This window comes from Podarcis vaucheri (genome assembly GCF_965113315.1).
Source record: "Podarcis vaucheri genome assembly, chromosome: 6".
NCBI classification, from domain to species: Eukaryota; Metazoa; Chordata; class Lepidosauria; order Squamata; family Lacertidae; genus Podarcis; species Podarcis vaucheri.
Genome location: NC_138764.1, coordinates 77,422,815 through 77,442,302, shown reverse-complemented (window position 1 = coordinate 77,442,302; position 19,488 = coordinate 77,422,815). Strand labels below are relative to the sequence as shown.

Here is a 19,488-nt window from a genome sequence, read left to right as displayed (position 1 = left end):
TTCATAACTGTATATATAAACCACATGTCTGAAACCCCACAGATTAGGTCCTGAACAAATTGACCTCAAATATTTCTCTGCAAGGTCAAAGTGGGAAACCTCCCCATTGTCTCTTTCCTCACAAATCCTGTCTTAAGGGAACATTCAAGATATGAACAGAGTGCGAGCCTCTGACCTGTGACCTAGATTCAGGAATTAAGTACAGTGGTACCTCGGGTTAAGTACTTAATTCGTTCCGGAGGTCCGTTCTTAACCTGAAACTGTTCTTAACCTGAAGCCCCACTTTAGCTAATGGGGCCTCCTGCTGCCGCCACGCCGCCGGAACACGATTTCTGTTCTCATCCTGAAGCAAAGTTCTTAACCTGAAGCATTATTTCTGGGTTAGCGGAGTGTGTAACCTGAAGCGTATGTAACCCGAGGTACCACTGTAGTTACATTAACAAGAGTGGCCAAAAATCCAGATAATGCAATCAGGTAAGCTGCCAGACAGGAGATAAACAACACACTCAGATTTCTGTTGTAGACCACCTTTTCTGTGATGTGGGTATGATGTATCTGGGGGGTGGTCTTGGGCTACACCCCTTCTGTGATGTATGATGGTTCCGGGGGTGGTCTTGGACTCCAGGGTGGGCAATTTATATAAGGGCTTGCACGCATGGCTCTGGGTCCTCCTCCTCTCTCCTGCATGTGGGGGAGCAACCTGCTGCAACAGTTAATAAAGATCAGGCTCAGTAGCTGCTTTGCTTCTCAATATTCTCTGGTTGGTCTCTGCTATTTTCTCCTACTGATAGAGAACCTACAAAAGGACTCTATATGGGCTCTTGGGTACCCCATAAGGGAAAAGGAGCAGGTTTTTTTTACTTATATCAGCTACCGAAGGCCAAATAAGGTCTAATGAATGAATGCCAACTGACCCCTCTCGCTGCAATCAGAACTGTGAAATGGGAATAAAATAATAATAATAGAAAAGAAGAAAGTGCTCCCCTTGAAAGAAGCAGTTTGGAACCCTATTCTAGAATCTGACTGCCTCCAACATGTCTGTCTCACACCTCCAGGCATTGGTTCAACATTTGAACAGTTTTAATTTGGAAATGGTCTGTCATACTGCTTAGGATATTGGATACCATCAATTAAGCTGGGATCAGTTTACACTTGAAGTTTCAGCAAACAAATTAATTACTCTCAAACCTCGATACTGCCAGAGAATCGTGTCAGCTGCAGGATATGAGGGAAGAAAGCAGCCACCTCCTGAACTATTACTTGAAAAGGAGAAATATTAAAAATTGCAACCTGAATTAGATATTTATGTTCTACTCTTCTGTCCAATAAGGATCCCCAAGGAAAAAAATATTGTCACCAATTAAAAAATAAATAAGCCAGCCAACAATACAACAGCAGAAAAAGCAAAAACAAAAAAACTGATGACCTGTAAAACTAACCACACATTAAATAAATACAGTATTGGGTTGTATCCAACTAAGTTTTACTCAGAGTAAACCGACTGAAATTGATGGGCCTATCTTGTCACGCGCAACAATTACAAGTCTACGCCAAACATGGCTGAAACTGAATATAAATCACTGATCCTAAACATCCTCTGAAATAGCAGTAATGTCTAAAACTTAGCACAGAGGGAACCAAACGGCTCCACAAAAGGAGGCTTTGCAGAGCCTAGGTGCCACTATCAAAAAGGCTTCAACTTCCAAGGACATTTACCGTATTTTTCGCTCTATAACACGCAGATTTTTTCTCCTAAAAAGGAAGGGGAAATGTCTGTGCGTGTTATGCAGCGAATGTGTGGTCTCTGGAGCCGAAAAATAAGGCAAAAATCAAACCGCGCTTCAGGGAGAAGGGAGCTCCGTGAGACAGGAAGTGGCTGCTTTCCTGCATTCTGCCTCAGGGTCTTACTGCCCGCCCTCTCTGTTTCGTTGCTGTGTTTGCTCAAACGGAACAAAGAGCAGGGAAAGCCCCTCCCCTCCAGGCAAGTAGAGAGGAAAGCAGAGCGTCGCTCTATCCTGTCCCTGCTCCGGAAGGAACAATGTTTGTGAAGGGAAGAGAGATTACAGGTTCGGCTTAAAATTCTGATTTGACTTCCTGCTTTTTGTTTTTGGAGACACACAGCATTCAAATATGCTTTCTTCCATTTAAAAGGATGAAATCCTTAAACAGTGGCTGGCTTGTGTGGGTGGGTGGGGGGAAACTTTTGCCTTCCTTTCCTCACTTTATAGCCCTCTCCTGCATTCTTAGCCTTCTGTGTTTTTCCTTCCCTCCCCACTTAAAATGTGGTTACAAAGCATGGATCCACATGGATCCTCAGGATCTTTGCATTGGGTCAGCCAAAATTCACCATCAGATCACATAGCATGTCCATGGCTACAGCCTGCCCCCCCCCCAAAAAAAAAATCACGCACCCACTGTTGCCTGGGGCTGCAATGGTGCAAAAACGTGGTTACAAAGCATGGATCCACAGGGATTCTCAGGATTTTTGCATTGGGTCACCCCAAATTCACCATCAGATCACATGTCTGTGGCCACAGCATGAAGCACAAAAATGATACGTCCACTGTTTCATTCAGAATATTTTTTCCCTTGTTTTCCTCCTCTAAAAACGATGTGCGTGTTATGGTCAGGTGCGTGTTATAGAGCGAAAAATACGGTACTCTATTTCAGACAATCCAAGGGAGATAAAACAGGGCCTCTTTTGATGAGCTCACAGCAAGAAAGTTCATTTCATCAGACCTGTATGCATATTCATGTAGATATATGAATAACCTATCTTCTACAACCCTTTTCAGTGTAAGCTTAAAACACTCTTCATTTAGGCAACCTTATATTTTGCTGCCAAACTTTATTTAGACAACATTCAAACACTGACATATTTTGCCCTTTTCTGCTGTTACTTTTAGTTATGTATAAATCTTTTTAACTACGATGATAGAATCGTAATTTATAAATATCTTGTAAACTGTTGAGAGGTTTTGCTACAATGAAGTGGTGTGTAAATTTTGTTAAACAAACAAAAATAACAGGGAAATGTAATATTAGAGTTTTGTTTAACTATGGTAAGTTCCAAACTTCAGTCCCACCTGTGCCTAAATCAAGCGGGGGGGGGGGTGGAGTGATCAGACGAACAGCTTAAGACCTTACTTGGGAGAGGATGTTAGTAGTGAGAAAGATGCTTCTGAGGTTAATTACTCCAATGCAGCAATTTGTTATGCATGACAATAGGGAGTTCATACCTTTGTGGAACTACAAAACAAGGCAACAAAAAGTCTTTGGCTGAATAGCTGTCTGAACAAGATAGGAGAGGAGTGAAGAATCAGATGTTGGTGGCACTACAACGCCTCTGAACTCTCACCACTGGACTCCTAGAATTAGAGTCCAATGACAACTGGAGGGCTTGAAGTAGGTGTTTTGAATGTACGAATTATAAAATTCTAGTTTCAAGCTCCCTTCACTACTAGCAACACAAAAACCTTGCTGCGAATCTCCAGATTTTTAGCTTTAAACCTAAATACATTTTTCACACACATTAAAAATAACGCCTAAGGTTCCCTTACATTATTTTTGAGGTATGCAGATGGTCTTCACGTGAGCTGTAATGCAGAAGAGAATCAGAATGTGTACTGGTACAAATAAGTAAACGTGCTTAGTCCTTACTGTTTTGCCTCCAGGAGACCTACAAATTTATTGCAGCATAAGCTTTTGTGGACTACAGTGGTACCTTGGGTTACAAACACCTTGGGTTACAGAATCCGCTAACCCGGAAGTACTACCTCGGGTTAAGAACTTTATCTCAGGACGAGAACAGAAATCGTGTGGCAGTGGCGTGGCAGCAGCGGGATGCCCCATTAAGCTAAAGTGGTACCTCAGGTTAAGAACGGACCTCCAGAACAAATGAAGTTCATAACCAGAGGTACCACTGTATAATCAACTTCATCGGAAACATGAAGTGTTATCTAGTGGCAAGCACACATATGCATGGTTGTAGGGAGGTGGGAATGATAGATAGAAAAAGTCCAGAGAAAATGAAATAAGGAAAGTAAAGATAAAGGTAGCTCTCTCTTCTCCCCCCCACCACTAGGAAAAACAACCCAAATTGTGTATTCAGGGTACCGCCTCATGCATGCAGTGCTGTTCAAGAAAGCTTACTACACCATAATGAATTTGCTAATTTCTAAGGTGCCAGAAGACTGCTGTTGAATTACATCTTGATCAGTGCTTTTGTTAAGCAGATCCTGTATTTATATTTAAACAAAAACCAACTTAGGATGCAACCCTATACTGACTTACCCAGGATGAAGCCCCATTGAATTTTAAAGGACTTTAAGTACAGGATTAAACTGTTATGTGTTAGTATCGGTTTTAAGGGGCTCTTCCAACAATTTACATAGTGATCCTCCTTGCAGCCAATACTGTATTATTCAAACAAAAAAACAATTAATTTGCAGGTTCAATACTGGAATGCTTCCCTCTCATCCTTTCACTGATCACAACCTTCCAATTTGTACAGTATCTCCAAATATGTGTGCATATATATATATATAGAGAGAGAGAATGAATATGGCCAGGGGAGGAAAAAAGACAGACCTTTTTCTGCCTGGCCTGGCATTCCAAGCTCTCCACTCGTGGCTCCAGGAAGTCTGATTCAGCAACAGTGCTGGGAGCTATTAGTTTACGAAGGACCAGCACGCCCACCCAAGCGCAGAGGACTGCGAGGGGCTCCTCTTACACCACCACCATGTGCCTTTCATTCTGCCTTAGAGGAGGCCTGAAAGGTTGTGGTTTTCACTTAAGACAGGAAACCAATCAAAAGCCAGAATGGCCAGGGGAGAAGGGAGCAGAGGTCAAAAGGAGAATTACAGGATCTCTTCCAGACTGCGTGGCTGGCACAGGAGATATTAATTAATGTGCAATTTATTGGGAGGTTTTGGCACCATCACCATCCATTAGCTTAGTTCAATGTAAACTAACGTGCATTTCGTCCTTCCTTCTTTGCCCTTATTCCACCTCTCCCTTCTGTTTATAGATCTGGGGATCAGCCACTCTTGTCTGCAGTCTCGCTTTTCCTCTGCAGCCATTCTCTTTCCTTTCCCCATAGGAAGTAGGTGTCAGTAACTTCATGTTGACTTTCCTTACACCATCCTGTTCCAATAACTCTTTCAATCTTTCTCTCATATATATATATATATATTATTTAAAATATATATATAAATGAATGTTATCTGTTGACAGAACACAACAATTCTGTTGCAGCAGTGATGCAGATACCTGCAAAACAAACTACAGCACTTCTATATTTTTGAAACAAACAGCAGGTCTAAATACATATCAAACAAACTAGAAACTAGCATTTCTAGCACAAAACAACTTTCAAATGACAAGCCTCTATGGAATGTAAAACCATACAATATAACCACAACTCAGACCCATGGCAACTTGAAGACCATTTGTGACCCAGGCAACTTTGTGGCAGTATTTCCTAGATAGCCTTTTTTTAAAAAGTGCTCCTGCACCTTCTCTCACCTTCAGTGTTTACAGCAGCATTTCCTCATTCATACCAGCCTTTTAATTATATTGGGTAAGCTGCTTTTGAGAGACAGGTTGACTTAATCAATGATATTTCTATTTATTTCCACAAATTTATATCCTTCCTATCCTCCCCATGGGAATACAGGCCACCTAACGATGCAAATTATAAAAACAATCAAATCCACTGATATGCAAAGTAATCATAACAAGCAACAGAATGAGCATGGGGGAATTGTGCAGCCCAAAGTCATAGCAGAATAAGAAGTGTTTACAGTAAGTTTTAAAACAGCTGAAGGAAAAAAATGGGAGAGTTCCATATCTGGTAAAGTAAAGGTAAAGGGACCCCTGACCATTAGGTCCAGTCATGGCCGACTCTGGGGTTGCAGCGCTCATCTCCCTTTATTGGCTGAGGGAGCCGGCATACAGCTTCCGGGTCATGTGGCCAGCATGACTGAACCACTTCTGGAGAACCAGAGCAGCACACGCAAATGCCGTTTACCTTCCCGCCAGCGCAGTACCTATTTATCTACATGCACTTTGACATGCTTTCGAACTGCTAGGTTGGCAGGAGCTGGGACCGAGCAATGGGAACTCACCCCGTCGCGGGGATTTGAACCGCTGACCTTCTGATCGGCAAGTCCTAGGCTCTGTGGTTTAACCCACAGCGCCACCCGCATCCCTTCCATATCTGGTGGCCGGTACCAAAAATGCCCTTTTGCATGCCACCATCCAGGTATCTCATAGGCAACAAGTGCAAAAATTGGAGTATCAGGGTAATAAGATCCCCACCTTGCTGCCTCTGATAACGACCAGGCAATGGCACTCTGCATGAGCTCCTGAGTGTCCTCTCTGGCATTTTGGAGCCTGAGAAGCTCCTTGGCTGGGTCAAGACAGGAGCACAAGAGGCACAAGTCTTGCTTTGAACATTGGTAAGAACATATACCGGTAATCGTCCCTACCATGTGACAGTGGAGGCTGTGAAAAAGACTCGTCTTGCAGCTCACATTGTATCCTCTACCAGCCAGCCGTCCAACGGTCTGGAGATTACTGACTCTGAGCATGGGAGAAGGAACCTCTTGAGCACTCGAAGACCCACAGTGACCAAGAAGCTTATGCACTTTTGAGGATAAAGTTACTTGACTTCCGAGCGATTTTGCACTCGTGGCATGCCGTTTCACTGCCTATTTCTACCTATCCTCAGTCTTTTACAAAAGTGTGCAAGGCCCACACTGCTCTCTGACAGCACAAAACGGAGCATAGCACAGTCTAGCACTGCGACGCCTCAGATGGCACCAGTAATACAGTTGGAGCGTTCTGCCTCAAGGAGCCCAAGGAGTGCCCAGCTTGAGCAGCCTAATCATCCCTGGTATCACTGCAGAGACTGCCAAGAAGGGGGACCAACTGTGGCAGGGACACCTGTCCGATAGGAAATAGACTAAAACCAGCCATTCATTTCACACAGGCCAGTAAACAGCTGTCAGATGGTAATAACTTCATCAATGCCAACCTGGGCTGCAGCTGATCCAGTGACCTCCAAGTGAAAGGCTCCATATGCCATTCCTAATCTCCTATAAGCCATTTAGCGTTTGCAAATAATTAGTCAAGCTTTTTTTTCCATTTCTTGTCAAAAATGCAGTTTAAATACAGCTGGGGGGAGAGGAATTAGTCGATCAATTGCAACAACTTATCAATTGATTCATTAATGCATTACAGCGGCAGAGGCACTAATTAAAAAGCATTGTACCCTAAAGGGAGCCATATCTACAACAGTGCTCTGGTAGAAAGGGAAGCAGGGGCATGAACACTGCTGGCATTGCCATTAACAAGCTTGATGCATGTCACTTCCTTTCTCCAAAGTTAAGCAACTGGGATGCTTAACATCTGGGCCAGAAAACACAACTGGCAAGAGGAGACAGGTTTCTAGCATCTTTTTTAAAATCCTGTTTTTACTTTATTGCTTTCATTTTATTACTTACCAAGGCAGTTGTTTCTGTTCAATGTTGGGGGGTTTTTTTGGTCGTATATCACCTTCTTTTCAAGAGCATGGGGGAAAGAATCTGAAGAAATTCCTGACTTCGAGAATATAACTTGTCACAGTAAAAAATCCAGTTAAGAAGCAACTCTCAAAGATTCACAGGTGTAGAAGCATTATACCTGGTTGCTCTCTGACCACACAAGTTGTTTTTCCCCCTCTTCAGCCATGAACATTAAAACCTTTTAATTAATTGAAATTAATTGCATTTAGCTCTGGAGTAGAACCAAAGGAGGAAGTTTGGAGAGGACTGTTATGTGTAAATGCTGCTGATCATCAGTTTGCTTGCCTCAAAACACTCTCAGCCTTTCTGGACAAAGAAATGACTTCTGCATGGCGTTGCTGCAAACTTAAAAACTGGCGCATGCTGAGTGTGTCAGCCTGTGTGTCAGAAGAACATGTGGCAGCCCCAGGTGGCCTCCAGCAAAATCTGCCTGCCTACAAAGAAGTTCAACAGCTTGATCTCATCTTCCTCCCTACAGTTCCCCACAAAAGATGGTTAGCATCCAGCCACATTAGCATTCAGCTACATTAATGCTAATGTAACAGCACCTCCAGAGGAAACAGGGGAGGGGAGGAACGTTTTAATGATTTCGTAAGAACACTGGGACTTCCAGATTCAGCAGACTTGAACAAAATACTAGACTTGAACAAAAATCAAGGCTTCATTAGATATAAGTCTTAGGGGCTTATTTTGCCTCAGCGGCTCAACTTAAGATGACTAGAATTCCAACAAAAGAGTTCAAACATGCTGATGTAAAAACACTCTGATTCCCGGACCATCCATGGGCTGGATTTAGAAGGCGATTGGGCCACATCCGGCCCCCGGGCCTTAGTTTGCCTACCCATGCTATACAAGCCTGGCTCTGAGAGTTGCTAAGACAGAGACCATCTGGGAATCGCATAGAAGCTGCTCCAAACAATCTGAAGTGCCACACCACACACAATGGGCAGTACACAATTTCCGTTGAAAGTAGGCAGACCTACATCTGCTAAGCAATCCCACTGAGTCTGAGTATCAAACAAATTCATGACACACCCTAGCAGTGCTATGACGCAGATGCAACTATAGTTTGTCAAATACCCTGCCACACAGTTGCAAATCCTAGTTCCTATTCGCCATAGCCACAAGTGCCTTTTTCGTGGGCTTTAAAGAACTCATATAATGCTGAGAACATTCAGATCACTGATCTTTAAAAAGTTGTGCCAAGTCAAGGGTAAATGGCCATTGACACACAAATGCTATAGAGCTCAGAAGCAAAGATACCGTTTCAGTTTTTCTGGAAGCAGCCTTGTAACATAATGTTAGCTGTTCACCAGTGAAAAACCATAAATTACATCTCAGACATAATTTAGCACTTTCGAAATATTTCCACAACACAATATCCAATCCACAGGCAAACGAGAAATAAATATATTTTCAGATGGCTGTGTTTTAATGCTGAAAACTAAGCTAAAAAAAATTACATTTTATGTATATAGGGGTTTCATGAATTAGAGCAATTGCGAAATTTTGAGCCTTTCTTCCAAAATTCTGTGGCATCAGACACTGAGAATAGATGCAACAGAACACAACTCATGCTTGCAACCTAACATTAGCACACACCAACACCACGACCAGTCCATCACAAGTACAGGATGGCTGGCAAGAACAAAGCACAGTTATGCAGGAAGCCAGCCAGATAAGAGTGCATTCCAATTCGCCCTTCCTCCAAACTCTGAGAGAGAGAAAATGCCCAGCAGGAGCTGGGTAGAGGATCTCTCCACCTGGCTCTGCCATGAGGTGACAGCCTGGAGAATCCTGTTGTTTTCAGCATAGATATATTATTTCCCCCAGTGAATTTCAGTCAAAATCCATGTCAGAATCAGAATTTGCTCCAAAGAACAAGCAACCTATAAATGGTTCAGCAGCATAAATCTTCTCTCTAAGCTAGTTGGATAGAATTACCATCTCTTTGACCTGTTTGAAAAGGGTATATTTCTAAGGAGCCCAGGGCTCAAGAAGACCGTGACTACTTGCCCACTGTCTCAAACAAGCCTTGCTGAAGATTGAAAGACTGGGTTTTGTCAGATTCTAAGCATTATGTAAAACAGGCCCAGGTATTGTCTTTTACATTTCCCTTGTGGCCTGTGCAACAGTCCACTTGTAAAAAGGGGGTCTGTTGAATGAATACATGTACAGTGTACAAAGATCTTTTTTGCTCAGGACAAATTTGCTGTTCAACACATGGCCAAACTCTCACACAATAAATTAACTGTTTGGCAGCCGCTGAGCTATTTGCTGGAGCCAAACCAATTAGGCCTTTAATGTGATCCCAATTTCCTTTTTCTGAGAATAAGAGGAAAGGAGGGGAAGAGGAAAGGAGGGGAGGGTGCATAAGTAAGTAAATCCCCTCTTGCTTTAAAAATCCTTGCCAATCATTCCAGATAAACCTGTCACCCACAGCTCTCAGATCTACATTCACACTCCTAAGCTCACAAAGAGGGCATGGGGCTGATCACACATGGCGTTCAGCATGTCCGACTACCAACATGTGTTTTCCATAGTTTCAAAATTCAATCATTTAAAAAATATTTACTGAGCTTTGTCTTTAATCAAAAAAACATGGCCAGAGATAAAACAAGCTTAGCACAAGTTACTGTTTCGGTTTTTGGAATGCCAGAAAAGCCAGTGATGTCACCAGATAAAGCTCAGTTCTGCACCCTGGAGAGTATTATGGTCTGCTCTAGGATTAAAAGAGGTGAGGCAAGACCCTTTAGGCCCCAAAGCCCAGAGACACACATGGAAATGGCTTAAGAGACAAGGGGGGGGATGAAATGGGTACCGTTACCTTTCCAAGTGTGACAGAAAAGGAAGGAAGGGGGAGAATAATTATCTCTCACGCTTCCTGTGGCAAACCTAATGCAGCTTCCATGGGGTTTGTGAAAAGTCTGCCAGCCAGGAGCTAGTCTACAGCCTTGATGAGGTTCAATAAAGTGTGGAATTTGCTACCACAAGATACAGTGATAGCTGCCAACTTGGACAGTTTTCAAAAGGAATTAGCTTTATCCTCCATGAATTTGTCTATCAATAGCCACTTGTCATTTGTGGCTATATATTACCTCCAGTATCAGGGGTGTGAGGCATTACATCTCAGCATACCAGTTGCTGGGAGATGAAACTGGGAGAAGATGATTAAGCTCATGTTCTGCTTGCTCCAAAAGGCTTAGTCCAGGGCAGCAGGATCACCAGGGAGGAGCAAAGCGGCCATCACCTCCTCCCTGGGAGACTATTCATTCATGTTTGCAGTAAGCCATAGAGAAACGAAGTAAGCAAGGAAGCAGAAGAACACACTGATGATATCGAGTGAACATATATTGTCCAATAAAGCCCAACATTAAGACGGCTCTGCTGACATTGTAACTTGGCATTTAGAGTGCCAGGAGGCTTTCTCCACTGTATTTCAGATGAAACATTTCAGCTCAGTAAAGCATGCAAAACATTTACTCAAGCTAGCTACTTCTTAAAGGATCAGTGGAGAAATGGAAAATACTAACATTTTAATCTGCCAGTTAGATTTCAGATCCAACACCCAGTAAGATAATATTATGATGGCAGTAGGTGGAGTGCCAAGACCCAAAGTCAGAGCAACTGTTCATCATCATGGATGCTTTAGCTGAGATTCCTACATTGCAGGGGGTTGGACTAGATGATTCACTTGCTCCTTTCTGTACCTCCCTGAATCAACTTTTAGTAGGAAGCCTAGGCAAATAATCTCCCACCACCACCTTGCGTCTGCTATTATTTTATACTGCTTGAAATCAATTAAGTATTTTAGAAGTACTGTAAAACCCAAACCTGCCCAATGCAGTTTGCAATTTCCAAGGAGAATAATGGCAACCGACCAGGGTTATTGCAATGAACAAGAAATTGTTACCAGAGACAGGGCAGTATACAAATTGAATAAAAAGAAATGCTACATATTTCAAGACAGTTTGCCAGAAGTAGCAGGGGGGAGGTTATTACAAAAGTACTAAAAAAACTAAAATAGTGGAAATGTTTTTAAATGCTCGCATGAATAATAAAAAGTGGGTACCCAACACCTAAAAGATAGCAATGTGGTTCTGCACATACTTAATTCCATGGAGGACACACCACTACCAAAAGAGCCCCTTTTTATGCAAGCCTCATCTCCAGCAGAGATGTTTATATAGAGAAAGGCCCCATCTGTACTATACATTTAAAGCAGTATTCATATCACTTAAAACAGTCATGTCTTCCCCCTCCCCCAAGAATCCTGGGAACTTTAGTTTATTAAGGGTGTTGAGAGCTGGTAGGCAATTCTTATTTCTTTTACAGAGCTACAATTCCCAGAGTGGTTTATCAATCAATCCCTCTTCTCAGGAAACTCTGGAAACTGACGTTCTGCGAGGGGAAGAGGGGTCTCTTAACAACTCTCAGCACCCTTAACAAACTGCACAGTTGCCACGATACTTTCAGGGAAGCCGGAACTGTTGAAATTAGTATGATCCTGCTTTAAATGTATAGTACAGATGGGGCCAAAGTTACTGGTCAACGACCTTAGTATGCAGGAGGGTTGGTATGGAAGGAATTGCTCCTTCAAGTACAGTGGTACCTCTGGTTACATACGATTCAGGTTACAGACTCTGCTAGCCCAGAAATAGTACCTCGGGTTAAGAACTTTTCCCCAGGATGAGAACAGAAAGGAGGCCCCATTAGCTAAAGTGGTATCTCAGGTTAAGAACAGCTTAAAGTTAAGAACAGACCTCTGGAACGCATGAGGCCTCCTGCTGCTGCCACGCCACCGGAGCACAATTTCTGTTCTCATCCTGAAGCAAAGTTCTTAACCCGAGGTACTATTTCTGGGTTAGCGGAGTCTGTAACCTGAAGCATATGTAACCTGAGGTACCACTGTACTATGGTCCCAAGCCATTTAGGCCTTTATAGTTAAGCACCAGGCTTTGAACTGGGACCAGCAACAAATGGGCAGTCAGTGAAATTCTTTGTAAACAGGCTAGATGTGAGCCAAGCATGTAGTGCCAGTCAAAACTTGGGTGGCTGCTTTCTGCACTAACTGAAGCTTCCAAAGTTTGAGAGGGAGCCTTATATATAACACATTGCAATAACCCAGATGGACATAGCTGTCAACTTTTCACTTTTCTTGTGAGGAATCCTATTCCGAAGAAGGGAATTTCCCTTAAAAAAAGGAAAACATTGCCAGCTATGCAGTTGGGATGTTACAAGAGGATGACTAACTTGTGGCCAGATCTTCTGTGTCCAGGAGCGGTCATAGCTGGGGAACCATTGCTAGATCAGAGAGTCCTGTTCCTTCAAGAAGAAGAATATTCTTGGATCTAAAGAATATTAATCTAGTACAGATTGCTGCTCCTTTCTACAGAAGACAAGACCTTTGTAAAAATTGATATTTTGGCTCTTTGAACCTATAAGCCAGGTTTAATCATCCTCTTTTCCACACCTTATCAATACCAACAAAACGTTAAAGTCAATAGGTTTATCTTAGCGCAGAACCAATATCGGCAGGTCAAGCAGCTGAACTGCATGAACTCAATGTATTGACTCTATTAGATCTTAAAAGTTGAAGTAACATCCCTACTTATAATGTACACTCACTGCATTTCTGGAGTTAGAATTATAACTTTGGCTAAACCTTATATATACTTAAAATGAGATTGCACTGACCAAAATGATCACAGTTTGGAATAAAGATCCTTCCAGAAAAAGTTATTTTTTGGTTTAGAAAAATGGCTACCAAGAGGTAAGCAACATTTAGCCTAAGTGCTAAATGGAAAGCTCTTTGTTACTCATAGGACTTAAACCTTCTGTTATAAAGAGTTGACAGCCTTCACAGTTTTTGGAGTGCGGATTAAAAGAACAAGACAGCCGAAAAGCAGAAGAAATCAAATGGCTTTTCTTATAACTAATTCAACAATATGGGTTCTATCCAACTAAGGTTTACTCAGAGTAGACCCACTGAAATTCAGGGGCTTTTCGCAATTAGCACCACAGTTTCCCAACCCTGGAGATGGTCATCATCCCCCTCCCCACTCCATCCCACCCAAGAAAGGTGTAATCCTGAACTCAGCATGCCACTTAAGGAACTTGCAACACCTTTTAAAAAAGTTATTGTGCTTAAGTAGCCAATCTCCTTCAATAAAGAACACAGTTAGATCCTAATGATGGTCCTGCATCTAAACCACAAATTGTTATTCAAGGGATAGGCAGGTTCGTTGAGATTCCTGCATTGTAGGGGGTTGAGTCTGACCTAGATGACCCTTCCAACTCTTTAAGTCTATGATTCTGTTTCTACAATCAGCACAACCATCACAAAGTGAGACACATTTCAACTTCCTCTATATTCCTCTGAATATTTTACAAAGGACAGTATTCTGTGCCCAGAGGCATTATCTTTTCAAGTGCATAAGGATTCATTGTAATCAAGAAGCAGATCTCCTAAGAGAATGTAATTTACTTTGTTCTTCCAAACTTACTCCCACATTCTTAAGGGAGGACAATACATTTCCATATCTCTTCCAAAATACAATGTAATAAGTCATCAGAAAAAGGCTCATAAATAAGCCAGTATGATGAGGAGGATAGAATGTTGAGTTTCGATAGAGGAAACTGAATTTCCAATTCCCACACTGCTTTGAAGCCCATTAGATAGCTTTGGGTAAGTTTACTGTCTCTTAGCTTAACCTACCTCCCAACTTCTGTTCAGTTCAGGGTTCAGTGTGGCATAATCGTTAGAGTACTGGACTTTGACCTGGGAGACCTTGGACCAGTCACAGTCTCTTAGCCTAACCTCCCTCACAGGATTGTTGTGAGGATGATATGGGGAGGAGAAGAATCATGTATACCACCTTGAGATCCTTGGAAGATAAAGGTGGTATATAAATGTAAATAAATAAACAACACATTGCTTCCTTTTCCTCAGCAGAAAAACACAACGCAAAAAAGATGTCCTTTGCTGCATTACAGTCCAGTAAGATTCACTGGTTTTTCTTCTTCCCATTCCTCAAAGCAGCACAGCCCATTTGAAGAGGAGGAGAAAGGGGCAGGAAGAAAGACATTGCACAGATACAATGTGCAAACCTTACTGATCAAGGGGCGCGGGTGGAGCTGTGGTCTAAACCAGAGCCTAGGGCTTGCCGATCGGAAGGCTGGCGGTTCGGACCCCCGCGACGGGGTGAGCTCCTGCTGTTCAGTCCCAGCTCCTGCCCACCTAGCAGTTCCAAAGCATGTCAAAGTGCAAGTAGATAAATAGGTACCGCTCCGACGGGAAGATAAACAGCGTTTCCGTGCGCTGCTCTGGTTCGCCAGAAGCGGCTCAGTCATGCTGGCAACATGACCTGGAAGCTGTCTGAGGACAAACACAGGCTCCCTCGGCCTACAGAGCGAGTTGAGCGTCGCAACTCCAGAGTCGTCTGCAACTGGACCTAATGGTCAGAGGTACCTTCACCTTACTGATCATGGTTAGCAAAACTGTTATCCCAAAAGATGCTCCTAGCCACAGAGGCCACTTCAACCTCCAGTAATACTGCTTGATCTAGGAGTACTCCCAAACTATGCACCTGCCACTTCAGAGGCAGTGCAACCTCATGTAGAACAGCCTATGTCAGTGGTTTTCAACCAGTGTGCCTCTGCCCCTCTTTCCTTCCCTCCCTCCTGATACCCTCTTGCATCTCTGCCTCCCAAAGGCTTGCACAGCTGTTTGTTGCACCCCAGGCAAATGGTGCCTCATGGGCTGGCCAGGGGCGCTGCCCAGGCCCCTGTGGGGCAGTGTCAGGAGGCAACTCTCTTTGGGGCAGAGGGGCAGCTCAGAGACAGGGGCAACAGCTGCAGCTGCTCAGAGGACTCCCAAGCAGAGGGGAGGCTGAGGGAAGGGAGGGTGTTCGAAAAAGGGTGAGAGGTTGCCAGCTCTGCAGGCAAGGGGTGACATAATTGGGCTCCTGAGTCCCACAGGGGTGCCGCAGAAAGAATGTAGTTGGTCAAGGGAGCCAAAAAGGTTGAAAAACCTCTGGCCAGGTTTATGAAGCCCTCAACCACAGAACCATTGACTTGTCATTGGTTTATTGGCCCTCATCCAGCCTACCAATGTGTCCAAGCAGTAATCAGGGATGTGCCTAGCCTCACCCAACACAGATGACACAGAGAAATAGAGCTCCACACTGGCAACAACTCAGGGGGTTGCGACATTTTTAAACATTATTATAATCATCACCACCACCAACATCTTAGAACCATTTGCAAATACACTTTTTAATATGTTGGTTAAGAAAGTAAACTAGGCTATGGTCCTTGCAGAAGATATTTCTGGGGTTATCAAAGAAGACTTGGAGCCATCTGCTAGTCAAAAGGAAGGGCTGGATCAAACCCACAGTTTAAGTTCACTATCTTGTTTCCAACAGAAACAAAACACCAGAGAATAGCCAGACCTCTATGCCACAGAGAAACTGGCGCATAATCAGACCTCTGAGAGCCTCAAGCCACTCACTTATGAAAGGGGAGAGAACAGTTTTTTAACAAGAAATAAAACTGTTAGAATTCATGTGGAAAGCACACGAATATAGAAAATGCAGCCGTGGCGCAAAAAGCGTGACAAGAGGGTTACAGAGTAACATCAAATGTATTTGTGCACACCTTAAGTGAAATGAATTCACTAGGATGATAATAGAAGCACCCACAAACCTGAAAAGAAAATTTGCTGATAAAAAGAGATGGTTGGATCTCTCACACTTCGTCTTTTACTACCATTCTCTGAATTCTCTTTGCACACATTTCTCCTGCATAGCATGGGGGCAGGGGGGGGGGCTATTTTAAAACATATGGATCAGAATACTGGACAAAGAAAAACACTATGGTGAAGCAAGCCACAACAGAAATGGGAATGTTTTTGTGGATGTTGGGACAGAACAGGCAAGGTAGTGAGAAACAGATGTGACTTGACTGAACTGAAAATGCATTGCAGAAAGCAGCGCTTAGGAATGTGTCTAAGAACTTCCAGAGGGGTAGCTGTGTTAAGTCTACTGTAGCAAAAACAAAGAGTATAGCTGTACCCTTAAAGGCAAACAGATTTACTGTGGCATAAACTTGCATGGACTAGAGCTCATTCCTCAGATGTGTGAAGTGTTACCATCAACTGTCAGATAGTGTGTGTGCATGAGGGTTTATGACAATTTTATGCAACTTTAAATGTATACAAGAGGAGTTCGTGGAGAACTGGGGTCGATGTACTGGCAAATCTCTGGGCAATTTACAGTAGACAGGGAAGGATTTCTGACTCCAATGGTCTAACAAAAACTAACAAACTAAAACTTAAAAAAATCTATTTAAAAAATTGCTGAAAGAGATAACACTTGGGGAAAAGCAGGAGTGAATTCACAGGCTGAGCTTGTGTTCAGAGTCACCCTATTCCTTCATTCTTAAGAGCATGTTTGCCTGCCCAAACCACTATTTTGCACCTGGTCTACCTGGTGGATCTTACAGTTCTGGTAAAAAAAAAAAAGCCAAAGTAGATCCTGAAAGTCTAGCATGGACTCTAACCCTGGCATACAAGATATGAACAGCTACTATTTCAAAGTCATAACAGGTGATCATCCTAGATTTGTTATGCTTATTAGCACCTGTAGTGGGAGAAATAAAAGCACTCATTTGACTTGAGACCTAAGCAAACAGCTTCATGTTTACTGAGAAATTCTAGTTCAGCAATTTCCTGTAGGGGACAAAGATAAAGGATCAAGAGGAAGGCCCAAAACATATTGATGTATAGCCCCCAATTCTACACATGGGCCTTCAAACATTGAACAACATGCATGCTCCTTCCAAACCAAGGAGTATTCTTCCTACCTGCCTGTTCTCCACAACTGCTCATTCACTGACCTTCTTCGGTTCCTCAGTAGTGCAAACTCACACATACTCACTCATATACACAGAGAGCCACTAAAAAATATTTAATGTAACCATATACATCAGCAATGGGGAAGCTGTAGCCCAGCATCACCTGAAGGGACACAACCATGGGCATAGCCAGGATTTTTGTTGGAGGGGGCAAAACAGATGTGAATTGGTCAGTTAAGTATTTCTACTGTTTTACTTTATCTAGGGGGTCAGCTGCACCCCTGACATCTCATAGACACAACTCCCATCATCCCTGACCATTGGTTAAGCTGGCTAGGGCTGATGGGACTGGGACTAGGAGTCCATCAACTGCTGGAGGACCAGAGGTTCCACATCCCTGACATTCAAACTTTAAAAATCAGAGCCTTGGCCTAACCCATAACATGAGATAGTGAGGTTTACAGTGTAAATTGCACTGTAAGCAGAACACATTTCTTGTATGTGTCCCACATCCAACATCTAACACTTTACTTTTGTCTAATGACTTCTATCGCAAAGCCATTCTACAGCCTATATTAAGCCAGGCAGTACAGTGATGAATATACTTTTTCTTCCCCCAAAGCACATATGCAATTTCTGTATACTAAGGATACATTTGTAAAAACATGCAGATTCTACCCACTTATGCTACCATGATTACTTTAGTTAACTACTTTGCATCGGCTGGGTCTGCACACATTGTTCCACTGAATACAGAGCTATTAGAACACCACTACAAGCCAGTTTTCTAATTCTGGGATGCACTCATAGTAAAAAAGAAAAATTCATCAACAATCCTTTAAATTGCAGACAAAGTACTAAGGGGCAGCTTTACTAGTCTTTAAGAGTCAGGGGCGTGGGGAATGGTTAAGATTTCTCAAAAACATAACTTTTATTTTAACCTTACCACCACCCCTATTATGGAACGAGCGGACACCACACACACAAAGATGCACAGAGAGAGAGTGAGAGAGGGAAATGGAAAGAAATTAAAGGTCTCCTCCAGAAAGCGCCACTTCTATATCCCAATCAAACGATCAGTACCGTACATGAAATTAAGAAAAATAAGCGAAATGCGAATAAGAGAAGCATAAGAGGCCCCAGGTTAAATACAACGGGAGTGGTGGAGAAAAAAAGCATCCCGAGACCTTGCAGGAGATAAGAAGCCCACGGAGTAAGAAATGGGGAGGAAGAGGAACCACAGATGGGAAGCAAAGGAGCCTCCTGGAAAAGCGTGATAAGGAAGGGGAAGGCGAGGAGGATCTGACTTGGGAACGGGAGAAGAGTGTGCGAGGGGTAGAGGAAGCGCTTGCAAGAAAGGAGTTTGGGAGAAGGAGAAAGGGGAAGGACATAACGGAACTGCAATAGGAAAGCGCCCCATCCCTCGAAGTCCTCCTTCCCTTCCCGCCCGGGGCCCCGCGGGCAGCTCTCCCGGGTGGGACGGCGCTCGCTCGCTCGAGCCGGAGGGGCCCGCTAACCCCCGGAATGGGGAAGAAGAGGCGCGCCTTACACTGGGAGGTTCCCGGGATGCCCACCATCGCGCAGCCGGAGCGGCTCCTTCCCTTTGTTCCGTGCTACTCGGGGCGACGAAGGCGGCGCGGCCACGACGGGAGCGCAGCCGGGGAGGCGGCGAGGGCGGCCAGCGCCGCGCTAGGCCCTTCCGCTTCGGCCCCGCCCCTGCCGTGACGTCACGCGGCTCCTCCCTCCGTAGGAACCGAAGGGGAGGAGGGCTGCCTTGGAGGGGGGAGGAGCGGGGGGGGCGGGCGGCCTGAGGCGGCGGGCCATGTGCGCTGCAGACGCCGCATCGGCACCACCCTTCCCTTCTTTAGGGGAGTTTTCACTGGGGCTTACCCCCGAGTAACAGCCGGAGTTTTACAGCGCGATCCGAGGCATGCTTACTCGGAAGTAAGCCCCACTGGATAGACGAAATCGGCTGCTGCTGCTGCTGCTAGCAATCGCTAAAAAAAAGCATCCCAAATAAAACCGACCATTTCATCATCTGAGGCCCTTCTTCTTGTGCCCGCTC

The 19,488-nt window shown here is 43.8% G+C and overlaps 1 protein-coding gene across 3 annotated transcripts in view; it reads right to left on the bottom strand.

Annotated features, from left to right (window-relative positions):
* Positions 1 to 19,123, bottom strand: part of CBFA2T2 (CBFA2/RUNX1 partner transcriptional co-repressor 2) — a 70,065-nt gene extending 50,942 nt beyond the window's left edge. For 2 of the 3 annotated variants that reach the window (XM_082226088.1, XM_082226089.1), the window contains exon 1: positions 18,973 to 19,123. In XM_082226088.1, coding sequence (XP_082082214.1) covers positions 18,973 to 19,000 — 28 coding nt within the window. In that variant the 5' untranslated portion in view covers positions 19,001 to 19,123. The remainder of the gene's footprint in view (positions 1 to 18,972) is intronic. The other variant, XM_082226090.1, reaches the window with a different exon arrangement.
* Positions 19,124 to 19,488: the final 365 nt, after the last annotated feature.